General features: G+C 49.6%; 1 protein-coding gene across 1 annotated transcript in view; it reads right to left on the reverse strand.

The window, feature by feature from the left end:
- Positions 1-12,405, reverse strand: part of CEP192 (centrosomal protein 192) — a 1,919,503-nt gene that overhangs the window by 24,501 nt on the left and 1,882,597 nt on the right. Inside the window, exon 45 of the mRNA XM_086965571.1 lies at positions 3,501-3,559. Within this exon, the coding sequence (XP_086821697.1) occupies positions 3,501-3,559 (59 nt within the window). The remainder of the gene's footprint in view (positions 1-3,500; positions 3,560-12,405) is intronic.

A 12,405-nucleotide genomic window follows, 5' to 3' on the forward strand; every position in this document is an offset into this window, starting at 1 on the left:
ACATTATCTAATCATGGGCCTCCACCTACACCACATTACAACAGTGGTGAACTATCACACATATACTACACCTCTACAGCTGCGACATGGGTCAGGTCAGGTTGACACAATGACATGCGAGAAGAGGACCGTCACCGGAGGCAGCCGATCTCTTCTGTTAAAGAACGTTTATTATGCGATTGTGCAGACTGTGTAGACAGACTAGTGACGGCAGTGCAATTATGCTGAGTTCAACGGCTGTAACTCACTTTGCAGGATGAATGATGATGCGCTCAATTTGGGAAGAATAACTTAGTTAGTTGACTGAGACTTACTGTCGGTCATCCACCTCCCGACCTAATAGATGGTACGAGACAGCTACAACGTCACCCGGGCAGGACGGCCTCGGTCCAGAATTAAACTCAACATGAGTCTGACTCGACCAGCAATGGCATTCAAAGCACCAGGTTGCACTGGACTGCAGTAGGTGAGATGGCGTCTGCTGCCGTGATCCAAATCATTAGGCCGCACTGGGCCCCAGCCGGGCCTCCTAGCACAATGCGTTGTGAGCACCAGAGGAGGCCCTCTCCTGGCCGAGCTGGGTGCCAAATATAAACTGTGCCGTGGCAGGGCCTGCCTATAGGTGCGTGTGTGTCCAGCTCAGCTTTCCTCCTCAGTACCAATTTATTGGGCGAACGACGAGCATGAGACTTGCGCCGCCCGCCATTAACATTAACATTGCGGCGCTGCGCACTTCAACAGAAACAGTGAGTCAGAACAAGTACGCCTACAAAGGGGAGGGGCCGGGGCTCGTCGGCTGGAGGATATCTGAGCTGAGAGAGCTCATTGGAGTCTTGCCCCCATCTGACCTCGATGACCCGGTCGCACACGCACCACACCACCACCACTATGCAAGGTGGTGGTTTGCGGCGGCCTTTATAATTTATTTTGGGACTGGGGACACTGTCTGACACTACTGTAAAGTGTTAGACAGTGAATGTCCCCAAATAAATTATAAATTATAAAGGCTGCCGCAACGCTGCCGCCCCTATAATAGTGCCGCCTGGGGCGGTCCGCCCCCCTCACCCCCCCCAGCTACGCTAGTGCCCTGAACTGGCGGAAGAAAAACTCTTCTTACCGAATTGCTCCTGTTTCTTGGATTCCCTGTCCGGAAGTGCAGTAGGGAATGCGCTCGGGGAGAAAGACGATTGGACAACCAAGCTCTCAGGGATGGGGTGTTGGGAAAAGATAAGGGGGTCGCCCGGGGCCATGAGATGGCGTCGGGCCACGTTCCCATCTACAGGAGCCCCCGTGTTGGGCCTGGACCAGGTGCCCAAAAGAACGTCTGAAATTGCATTGTTAAAAGGCAGCAGGGGCTCCGAAGAGGTAGCCGCCGGCCGAAGCACTTCTGCCAGGAGGTTAGTCCTGATGGCCAGTGTAGGGAGCTCGAGGTGGAGGGCATCGGCCGCCCTACGCTACACCACTGCATAACTTGCACCCTCCTCTGTAGCCACGGTAGGAGGAGACCGCATGCCAAGGTCAGGAGAGGTATCAAGACCACTGGCATCCCCCAACTCCTCTGCCCAGTCCGGGTCAAACTCACATTGTGCTGTGAGAGGGTCCTCAGACCCCTCCCAGTTCTTCCCTTCCTCCGAATCGCTGATAAACAGGCCAAAAATTAGGAGGACGGACATAGGGATAGAAATCCCCCATGGGCATCGGAATCGGCATCGAGCGACAACGGTCCGATTCCGTATCCACATCGGGGCTGAATACGGAGGCGACGTCATCCGGTGGGCCGGGCGACGTCGGAGGTGGTGCAGGAGGGGTCGATGCAGGTGGAGGTGTCACAAGGTCAACCGGCGTCGATCGGGATCCAGGCCCAGATCCATGGGGTTCCTGCGGCACCGGAGCAGACAGCGATGCTGGAGCCGCCGGCAGTAAATGGCTAGGACACCCAGTCGGGCCCTAAGATGCGCCGGCGGGGCCTGACGGCTCAAAGAGGCAAGCCATGGCTGACAGAAATTCCTGCAGCTGGGCCGGAGTCACCGACGGACCCAGGAAGGGCAGCTAGGCTGGCGGCAACAGCGTAGGCTCCGCCGGAGCCGCGGGGGAGGCACAACCCTCAGCCACGACGGGCGAGGAGAAGTCGGAGAGCGATGGTGCTTCTTCGACTTCTTGGAATGCTTAGACTTAGCTGAACCCCGAGTGCAAAGACTTCGAACCCGATGAACGGGGGTGGCGGCTCTGTGAGCAGTCCCTTGACCTCTCATGGGACCGGGACCTTGAGCGGCGCGGAGCTGACTGCCGGACATCCAGCAACTTTCAGTACCACTCCCGAAAAGTCTTTGGTGCCATGGCCCGGCAGTCGGAGCACGACTTGGGGTCGTGGTCACCTCCAGGCAGTAAAAACACACATGGTGCGGGTCCGTCACAGATATCATGCGATGACAGTCCCCGCAGGTCTTGAAGCCAGGCATCAGGAGGAGATTGACTCAAAAAATAGAGACAAAAAGCCTAGAAAAAAACTCAGTCAAAAGTAACTGGGGGTACCGTTCTCTCCGGATCTGCACTTGCTGGCGCGGAGAAAGAATGAACTGATGTCAGCGCGCGAGGGCGGCGTCTAAGTAGCTGCTGCAACGTTATCTCGGCGACCACGACGCCAACAACAGACGTGGAACTACACAATGCCACCTTCCGACGCACAGGGTTCCTGCTGACGAAAAATTTCCGGATCCAGTCGGACGTCTGGGGGTCATTCTAAGGTAAGGAATCTATCACTGACGTGTTTCTTTCAGATATACATAGTTAATAAACAGTGAATAAATAAGAAACAGAAATAAGCCTACCTAAAGAACTGATTCAAAGATCACTTGGAGAGGAACGAGGAAAAGAAAGGCCTGCTCTGGTGCCAAGGGATGTTGGCGAGTGTAAAGCTAACGGTCCAAGGAATGCTAAAAGATTAACGGTCCCTTTTCACTCTCCGGTGCATATGCCTTAAATAGTTTTATGGGGTTTTCATTTCAATGTTTAAAACACATTTGTGTTCCAAGGACATGACTGGCAATTAGAAATTAATATTGCCATTAGGTTACCATCTGCAATGAAAATGTAATCCGTGCTGCAGCATATGGAATATCACAAAACTGATAAAGGAACTCCAGGAACATTACATCTAGATAGATCTCTTAAGATGAAATAAACCCATCCATCAGTGACACCACTGTGTCAACTGAAATGCATGTAGATGGTGTAGTCTTTAAGAACTGGATTGATTGAATACATTAATATATATATCTGAGCAGGTAAAAAAATTATTCTTTGGTAAATTAAAGTGTTGTACAAGGAAAGATTCCCACCTAAAATGAGAAGTTGCTTCTATTATTTCGCACAATGCCTGCATCATTCTAAACATCAAAGAGTTTATGATATTCAATAACATTTTAAAGAATGCTTGTTGCAATATACAGTAAAGTATGGTTTTATAACATCTGTGGGGATGAACCTGACAGTTAACTCACCTGATATACAATTGGGAATGATTCAGCCAAAAGGGTTGCTTGGTACTTACAAACGTGAGCTGAAATTCAACATGAAATACTATAAATCTGCATGCAAACTACAAAAACATTAAAATCACATTCAATAATATTTACCTTACTAATGCCTCTTAAAATTTGTATTTATTTTAAAAATGTAAGTTACGAAAATAGTTAAACATTGTTAAAATAACACACATAGTACACTACCATTACTTCGTATTGCTTACTGTGCAAAGTCAAAACTTCAACAATACCTTAAATATCCAATAAAACATACCATCATTTTGAATGCAAACCTTTTACATTTTTTTTGTTTTTAATGACTTCTCAGACAACTGGTACGTTATATTCTTCCATTTAAAAAAACTTTTTTTTTTTTTAAAGAGAACGATTTGGAAATCCTCTATTTAGAATGAAACAAACTATTGGATGTGTTTAACTTTTATGAAACTAACACATTCTTTGTGTACGTCGGCATTCTAAAAGGCACATCAAGTGGTGGTGTTAGAATAAAGGTGTTTGTAGGGGAAAAGGAAGATTTCATCTTCAAAATACTTTTTTTAATTAAAAACAATGTGTCACGTGACTCAGTTTTGAATTTGTGCATCCAAAAATTATCTATGAAAATGATAATAAAAACCAATCGAGAATTGTTTTTTTTAACTTTAGAAAACAACCAAGTTATAAAAACTTGGTACAATGGTAGAAGGGGTAAGAATTGACCTTACTGCACAAATAATTGAAAGAAAAGTCCAGTGCGGTAAAGAAGGAATTGAAAAGGTTGAGACAGATATAGTGAAGTGAAGACAGCACAGTGATTTATGTCGTAGTAATGACCGGCATCTAAACACACCAAGGCAATATAGTCATTTAAACATGCTTTTGATGCCAATAATTAGTATATGCAATAAAAACACTATTTACGAGGTATTAGGAAAAAAACGTAAACACAGAAGAAATTAATAAATGTCCAGTAAGAGACTCACCTTTAGGCACTCCATCTACAGTCACAGCCCATATCTTTAAAGGTGCAAAACATCAAACGGAATGAAATCCACCTTTTAGAAACCTGTTCTGCACATGTACATCATCTCGGTTTTCTACTTTAAGAATCTAGAATAGTGACTGGTTCACCTCAAATGCACAAGGAACAACTTATACATCCTTTGGCAATAGATCAACGTCAAAGAGTTGACTTACAAGTTACTTACCTTCAGTAACGATGTATCTGGTAGAGACGTTGTCTAGCCGCAGATTCCTTAACTTAGAATTATCCCCAGGCGTCAGACTGGATCTGGAAATATTTTGCAGCAGCATCTCTGCGCACCGGGGATGGCGTCACATGACCCCGCCCTGACGTCGTCAACGGAAGTGACGTCAGTGAGGTCATATAAGTCCCTCCTGGCGCGCTGAAGTCAGTTTTCTTCAGAGAATCTTTTCCGCGGCACAACACAGCCACCAATAAAAACTGTGAAAGTATGGGAACAGTGTGCGAAGGAGGAAAAATCTGTAAAACAAAGAAATAGGGTGATGTATAACATCATCCTAAAGGACAGTGTCAGACACTGTATACCAGCAAACCAAGAAGTAAGGGCAGGGCAGCGCTCTGAGAGACTACCCCGCAAACCTAATCATAGACCCTCCCCAAAGGCTGAGTAACAAGGGAAGAATGTCCCGTCAGACAGCAGGAAGACTGGCATTATAACGCAGAACTGTGCCAGCCAACAAGGTTGGAGCACAGGAAGGACAACAATCCACTGCGAGATGACATTACAAAGAATAGCACTCTCCCCTGTAGATATTGAAGGGCCGAAGCACAGGCGAACAGCTCCCAAAGGTGGTGACTGCAGAGGAGTCAAGAAACTTTATGTCGATGGACAAGGCAGAGGGAGGGAAAAGATATGTGAAAAAATCCTAGGACGTCTAGGTATATGGGTGTACAGATAGGACAGGCCAGTTATCAACAAGGAACAGTAGGGGAAGATAAAAAAGGTTGTATAAAAAGTATATTTTTATTTTGTATATTTAAAAATCATATTCAGAAATGACAGGAGGTCAAACCAATATGACGGGTATTAAAATAACTTTGTCAACATTACATACACTAGTCATAACAAATTAACATAAAATTCGTAGTACATAGAATACAAGAATATATTAACAAAAGCATACAAGTAATCACGTAAATAATAAAATAAACATAAGAACTCGACGCGCGTTTCGGCAGGGGACCGCCTTCTTCAGGAGACACAATTTTAATTCAAAGGTAGACTTCTATCCATACAGCAAAAAACACCCAAGTGGAGTCTTCGTATAGACGTGGGATGTATATGGGAAAGATTTTGGTAGAGGGATTCCTTATGATTCCACGTATGATGGATGAATATTACTGACAAAATTATTCATTAAATACACACTTGATGGCCATATTCGAGTTGTCCCACAACACTGTGTACCGTAAAAACACTATAGCTAGAGCCTACATTAGATGGTAGACTTGACGCTCGAAACAAGGTTGCTGTCGATGGCACCTTATCTCGTTGGTAGTTTTAACAGGCTCTTGGTGTATCTTAAAGTGAAGTAGTGCCTGTGTTCGAAGCAAATCTCGATGGTGACTCTAAAATCGCGCCTTGAATGCGGAGAAATAAGGCACTCGTGATGTGGCTCGATATCGGCGAACAGCAAGATGTAGCTGCTTCGTCTTCCGGCGTGTGGGGGCTCGTCCTCCCGCGAGATACAATGACGGAGGGAAAAGAACAGAAGACCCCACACTGGAGGGGCCAGAGTGGAGGAATGCAGAGAAAGGGAAGAAAGAATGTCCTGTTGAAGGCGAAAGCGAAAAGCACCGCTCCACAGGAAGAGAAGCCACCCAGAGGGAGGCGGCTGCAGAAGGCAAAGTGAGAGGCTGGCACCAACTTGAGCACTTTGGATAAAGACCAGTGCCAACTGAAAGGAGGCAAGGTGGAGAACCCCACCTGGCAAGGTCCTCACAGAACGGGGAGGATAGGTGGGCGTTAAGGAATCTGCGGCTAGACAGCGTCTCTACCAGATACATTGCTACCGAAGGTAAGTAACTCGTACATCTGATAGAGACATCTAGCCGCAGATTCCTTAACTTGAAATAGATACCACAGCCATAGCCCCCAAGGTTGAGGAGGGTCTGTGACCGAACAACAGAAAGTGCCAGAGAGCACTGAAGCAACAACATGGTGACAGACAAGGGGACAGCTGTGGCAGTGCAGCCAATCAGCAGACCAAGCAGCTCGGAATGGGAGGCAAAGGCACCACAAGATGAACGGAAGGGCGCAAGACCATACCCGTGTGAATACGGGATGGAATAACTGTACTAAGCTATATCCTAGAACAGAAGGGAGAGTTCATAAGTAAGGAAGGAAGAACTTCTCCCAGCGCCCAATGGCGCGCTAAGGCGGTCCCAACCAATATCTAGAGGACAACATGGAATGCCATATTCAGAGCCTACCTGGCGGGCCTACGCAAGGGAGGCCGGACAGGCCGCAGCCATAAAGCGAAGGGCAAGAGGCATGAACTGATTAACGTCCCAGAAACACAGGCATGAAACATAAGACACGCCATTGCAATACTTAGTGACAAGAAAGCGGCAGGGGAGGACAGCCACACGCTGAAGCACACCGAGGCGGACCACAACGAGGAACATGCACGTAGCAGACAGCTACAGAGACAAGAAAGTGGCGTAGCTAAGATAAGTACGGGACTGCCCAACAAGGCCATTTGAAGACCAAGGGGAATAACGTACCCAAAGGGAGACCGAGATGCAGGGCGCAGCACCCAGGACGACCCTCAGAAGAGGAACCGTCCCGCAGGTACACCAGACACAGATTAAGAGTGACACTCGAAGGAAAAGACACATCCGAAGGGCGTGGCCTCCGAGGCACCGGAGGTGTCTATAGGAACTGTGAATAAGAACACACAGAGCTGTGGAGAACCACATCAGATCCCCAGAGCCACCACCTCCGACCGGGAGAAGAAATGCACCCCCACAGAAAAGAAGGACTGTTCAGTACATGAACAGGACAGACAAGATCCCCAAGAAAAAGAGTATTCAGAAGGGGAGGCTCACCCCCGGGAGCGGACCCCTGGAACCTCTTGCTGCCTAAGCAGCATGAAAAGGCACCGAAGTATACAATAAAACGTACAAAGGAAAACGCCGCTGTGCAGAATGATGGCAAACCTGAGTACAAGGCACCCAATTGCTCCCCGCAAAACGGGGATATAATGAACAAGACCTTGCAGAAGCGAAGATAGGCGTAGGATACCCAGTGGTCAGCAACATGCGGGCATATATAGAAAGGATGAGCCACAAGACCAGCGCAGCTACGGGCGCTGTAGCAGGGACCCACCTAATTCACCAGTGGCAGGGTGGTAGCCTCGGAAGAAGCGTGTTGAGAAATACCGAAAACAGTTGTAACAAGAAAGAAACCTCTAGAAGAGGAGCATGAGACACACAAGGCGCAAGCAGGGCGAGACCCGTGGAATGTAGGAGGACAGTGCCAGAAGGCACAACACAAAAACCGTTTTGTAAGATAACAACGGCAGGAGACAGGGGGAGCCCAATGGGAACTCAAAACCTGCCTGGCGCGGAGCAGAGCTACACAATAGCATACAGGTTCCCCACCTGGTGTATATATCAGGCCCCCAAAGAAAAACAGGGTAACACCTCTTAGGGTAAACCACAGTCGGAGGAACAACATGTGGAACACCACCACAGCCAAAAAACGCACAGTCCAACCTGTGGAGGCTGAATGAAAGTCGCTTAAAAAGAAAGGAGGGGTAATCACCCCAGGATAGGATGACCTGAAACCTGCCAAGTACAAGCCTATGGGGGTGTGCGAAAGCCCACCAGGAGGCGATGTGTAGGAAGGTACATCCTGACTATGGTTGCCCCCAACCTTTTGCCCTGTGTTTTAGCTGGTTTTGGACATAGTCGACCTGGGACCCTGCCAATCAGGACCCCAGGCCTACTGCTCTCTCTTTAAAATGGATTCCATGTACCCTAGGTGCATTTCCAATTGGTACTGGGCCACCTTATCAGACCCTGTAACTCAGGGCATAGGTGTACCCAGGGCTGCCAGGGGCTGCAGCATGTATTATGCCACCCCTGGCTGGCCTCCTAAATTTGACACAACTGGCTGCATGACAGCTGGGGCAAAGTCGTGTAATCACCCTTTGCTGTAGGTGTAGTATACCTATACCTAACCCTAAAATGGACACACAGATTCCTATTAGTCACTCCTATGGCAGGCCTTGACAATCCTGAAGGCAGAGTGCTTGGAATCGTGTGAGATGGTGCTCTGGCATGAGCTGAGCCTGTCTGCAGCTTGCGGAATCAAGTCCCAATAGCTGTTCCATGATATCGCATACCATATACTCTTAAGTGCATTATAATCCTCGCGGTTAAATGCTATCTTTGGTATTGCTTTATCAAAACATGTCGAGTAAGGTGTCATACGAATTGGAATACTAACCCCTCGCCAATTCTGGCGACGGGGTTAGCATTCCACCCTTCTAGAGGGACACGACATGTATGTAACTGTGAACCCCGGTTAAAGTTAACTGAAGCCTCAGCTCCACAAAATGGATGCTGCCACCACAGACACGAGTCTGACCTCCTGCTGCTGGGAGTCCTTCCAGCGAGGGAGGCCTGGACAAAGGGTTTCCTGTCCGGGGCGGTGCTAGCACCGTCCCAGACATGGTTTTGTGTATCCTGGGTAGGCAGGGCTTTTCAGGAAGGTGACTGCTGAGTGGCACCCCGGTGCTCACTACGCATAGGCCAGTCAGAACCAGTTCCAGGGGCACACCAGCCCCTGGCCTGGGGAAGTCCGGCAAGGGAGAGGGGTGTAACCACCCCCCTCCTGGTCCCACCCATAGGCAGGACCTAGTCACCGGGTCAGCCCCCTTTTTTAGTATAAAGATAGGAGCGGGCCCCCTGTTCAAAGCAGATCATCTTTGGAATCAAGATACCACTTTCTTCGAAAGGACTTCACGATTTCTTCTTCAAGATTCTCCCTTGTGGCTAAGGAGTAGTCACCCTGCATCAAGCGGGCACCATCCTAAGAAACACTGCGGCCTGCTGCAAGTCCTTCTTCAAGAATCCGACGACCCAGCTTGACGAGACCCGGCTTCCCTGGCACCTCTGACCTCTACTCACCTCTACAGCAAAGCTGAGAACCGTGAGTGCGACGAGACCTCGAGGGACCGACGATCGCCAAGACTGCACGACATCTTTACTGCAAGCCCACCGTGTCCTCCACTGGTGAGTGCTTTGGGGTCCGAGAAGCCCCGACCCTGCGCAGCTCCAGCACCCAAGGTCAGCCTCCCTGCATCTCCACGATCTGCGTGGGGCCCTTCTGCTGTTTGCTGTGCACCGCGTTGTTTGGCTACTAGCCGGCTGGCTTGTGGCCTTCTGAACGACGCCCAACGACATCTCTGCTGCTGGTCTGGTTGCTCCAGGCTGGCCCTTGCTTCCTTTTTCAAGAGAGGCACCCCGGACCCTCCTGGTCCACTCCAGACGCCATTTTAGGTCCACCGCGTGGGCTTGAATTTGCCAAGGCTTTGTTGCCCAATCCTGGGTCCAGCGACGCCGACAACTTCATCCATCGTGGGACAGCTCGCTCCTCCATCCTGGTCGCCGACAACGCCTCCTGGTCCGTGAGATCTTCGAGTACAGCGTCACCCACTCACCTAGTCGAGGTGGCTACCATCCGGTGCCCTCCTGGTGCCCACTGACTACTGGCTAGTAGTCTCGAACTTGGTCCCCTCTGCTTTCAGGTGTCATCTATCTTCGAGATCCAGGCTTGGATCCAACTGAACTCTCTTCACTGGTCACCGGCCAGCATCTTTTCTTCCGGCTCCTGGTCCGTCTACGAGGATTCCCGACGTCTTTTCAGACCTATGCAGCTGCAGCCCCTGGGCTAGGTAACTTCGGCATTTCGGTGCCCCAGCATAGCCTCACTATCCAAGGGTCAGAATCTACTTTCGTTTTCTCCCTACCAGGTCGGGTTCGCCCGAGAACACTAACTTTTCAATTTCTAGCTACCATAGACTTTTGTCCGCATCTCGCGTGAGAGTGCACACACTGCACCCGAGTCCCCTAGGCCTCCTAGAAGTAATCTAACGATTCCCTAGTCAAGTCCTAGCGATTCCAAAAGCTATTAGTACTGTACTTACCTGCTAGGAATTTCACATTCCACTTTCAGAGTATATGGTTTTCCGTGCCCCTCGGGCATTTGTATATACTGTGCTAACTTAAGTATTTTTGTAAGAGTTTTGGTTTGTGCTTAGTACCCTGTCCTCATAAAGAGTACAGGGCTGTTGTGATCTTTAATAAATAACTGTTTATTTTCATAACACTTGTGTGGTGTCCTTTCACTTGGTGTTCAAGGGGTATGTGTGTGGTAAACAGCTGGCTTAACACGCCCTCTCAAGTCTTTAGCCTTAGACTGCTCGTATCCACGCTACTAGGATAGCTGGTCTATAAGGTTGACTTACAACCAATCATCAATAAGGGTTGCTGGACTGATACATAGTGTTCACTAGAATAGTGAGCACTGCATATCAGGCCACCTTCTCACACGATGAACCAATGAATCAGCGTGGGTATTAAACAAAAGGACCCCATCAAAAGGCAGGTCAACAAGGCGGCCCGAATATTCTCCAGGAAGACGCCATCCCGCAACCAAGCATGAAGGCGTAGTGCAACAGAACCGGCCATAGCCCTGCCTAAGGAGTCGGAGGTATCCCGGGCCGACCGGATAGTCAATTCTGCTAGATCACAGCCGTCATGGAATAGATGGAAGAGGTCAACACGAGCGCGCTCAGAGGTGGAAGAGAGAAGAGACTCAGCAGAGTCCCAGAGGGCAGAAGTAGCCCAAGCCAAGACACACACTGTATTGTGGGATCGAAGAGCTGCGCTAGTAGAGGCAAAAATATTACAACCCCACAACTCCAATCATCTGGATTCCCGGGAGGGAGGAAGCAGCAGCGGAGGCAATGAAGGAAAGGCAGCTTGCAGAACAAGCCCCTGAACGTGTGGATGAACAAACAAGCAGATCGGATCGTTCGGGGCAGGAGGCGGCGGTGCATGATGGAACAAGCCACCGGATCACCAGACGCCGGCCGAGCCCGGGTCTCCAGAAGGGCATCATAAAGGGAGGCTTCAAAAGGCAGTAGCAGCTCTACATTCCTCGAACCGTGGTGCAGAACATCCAACAGGGAGTCTACAGGCAGGGGAACTGAAGGAGGCTGTATACGCAGAATGCAGGCAGCCATGGAAACAAACCTCCTACATGCCACACCAACCTCGGTAGCCCTCCGAGGAGGGGACATTAACTCACCCCTGGGTGAGGGCTGTAAGCTGAGCCACCCACTCCAAGGGGATGGTCCGGTGAATGGAAGATTAGACTAATGTCCAGGGGGAAACCCCATGGACAAATGAGGGTCCTGAAGGGGTTAGTGAGGTGGCATAGAATCCGCCGGAGCCACAAATTCCAAGGGGGGGGGGCAAGAGGCAAGGACGGATCTTGCGTCGATGGACTTCGGGATGACGCCAAACTGCCTCCCGAGAGGAGTCGATGATCCGGCATCGAGGTGGCACCAGGGCGTCTTAGGGCGGCGCCGTCTCTGCCTCATCCGGCGCCGAATCGGCCTCAACACAAACAGGCTCCGGTTCCGAAGAAAGGAACGGCGCTGGAGCCAGGGAGACCAGTCTACAGCACTGGAACGGTGCCCCCAGCTCAGCCTCTGAAGAGGCAGCCGCCTGTCTGGAGGGCCGAGGGGGACTCTGAGATGAGCAACGGGTACCAGCAACCACCTGCGACGTCACAGGGAGCCCCACCGTACTATGTGG

This window comes from Lissotriton vulgaris, chromosome 4_1 (assembly GCF_964263255.1).
Source record: "Lissotriton vulgaris chromosome 4_1, aLisVul1.2, whole genome shotgun sequence".
Taxonomy (NCBI): domain Eukaryota; kingdom Metazoa; phylum Chordata; class Amphibia; order Caudata; family Salamandridae; genus Lissotriton; species Lissotriton vulgaris.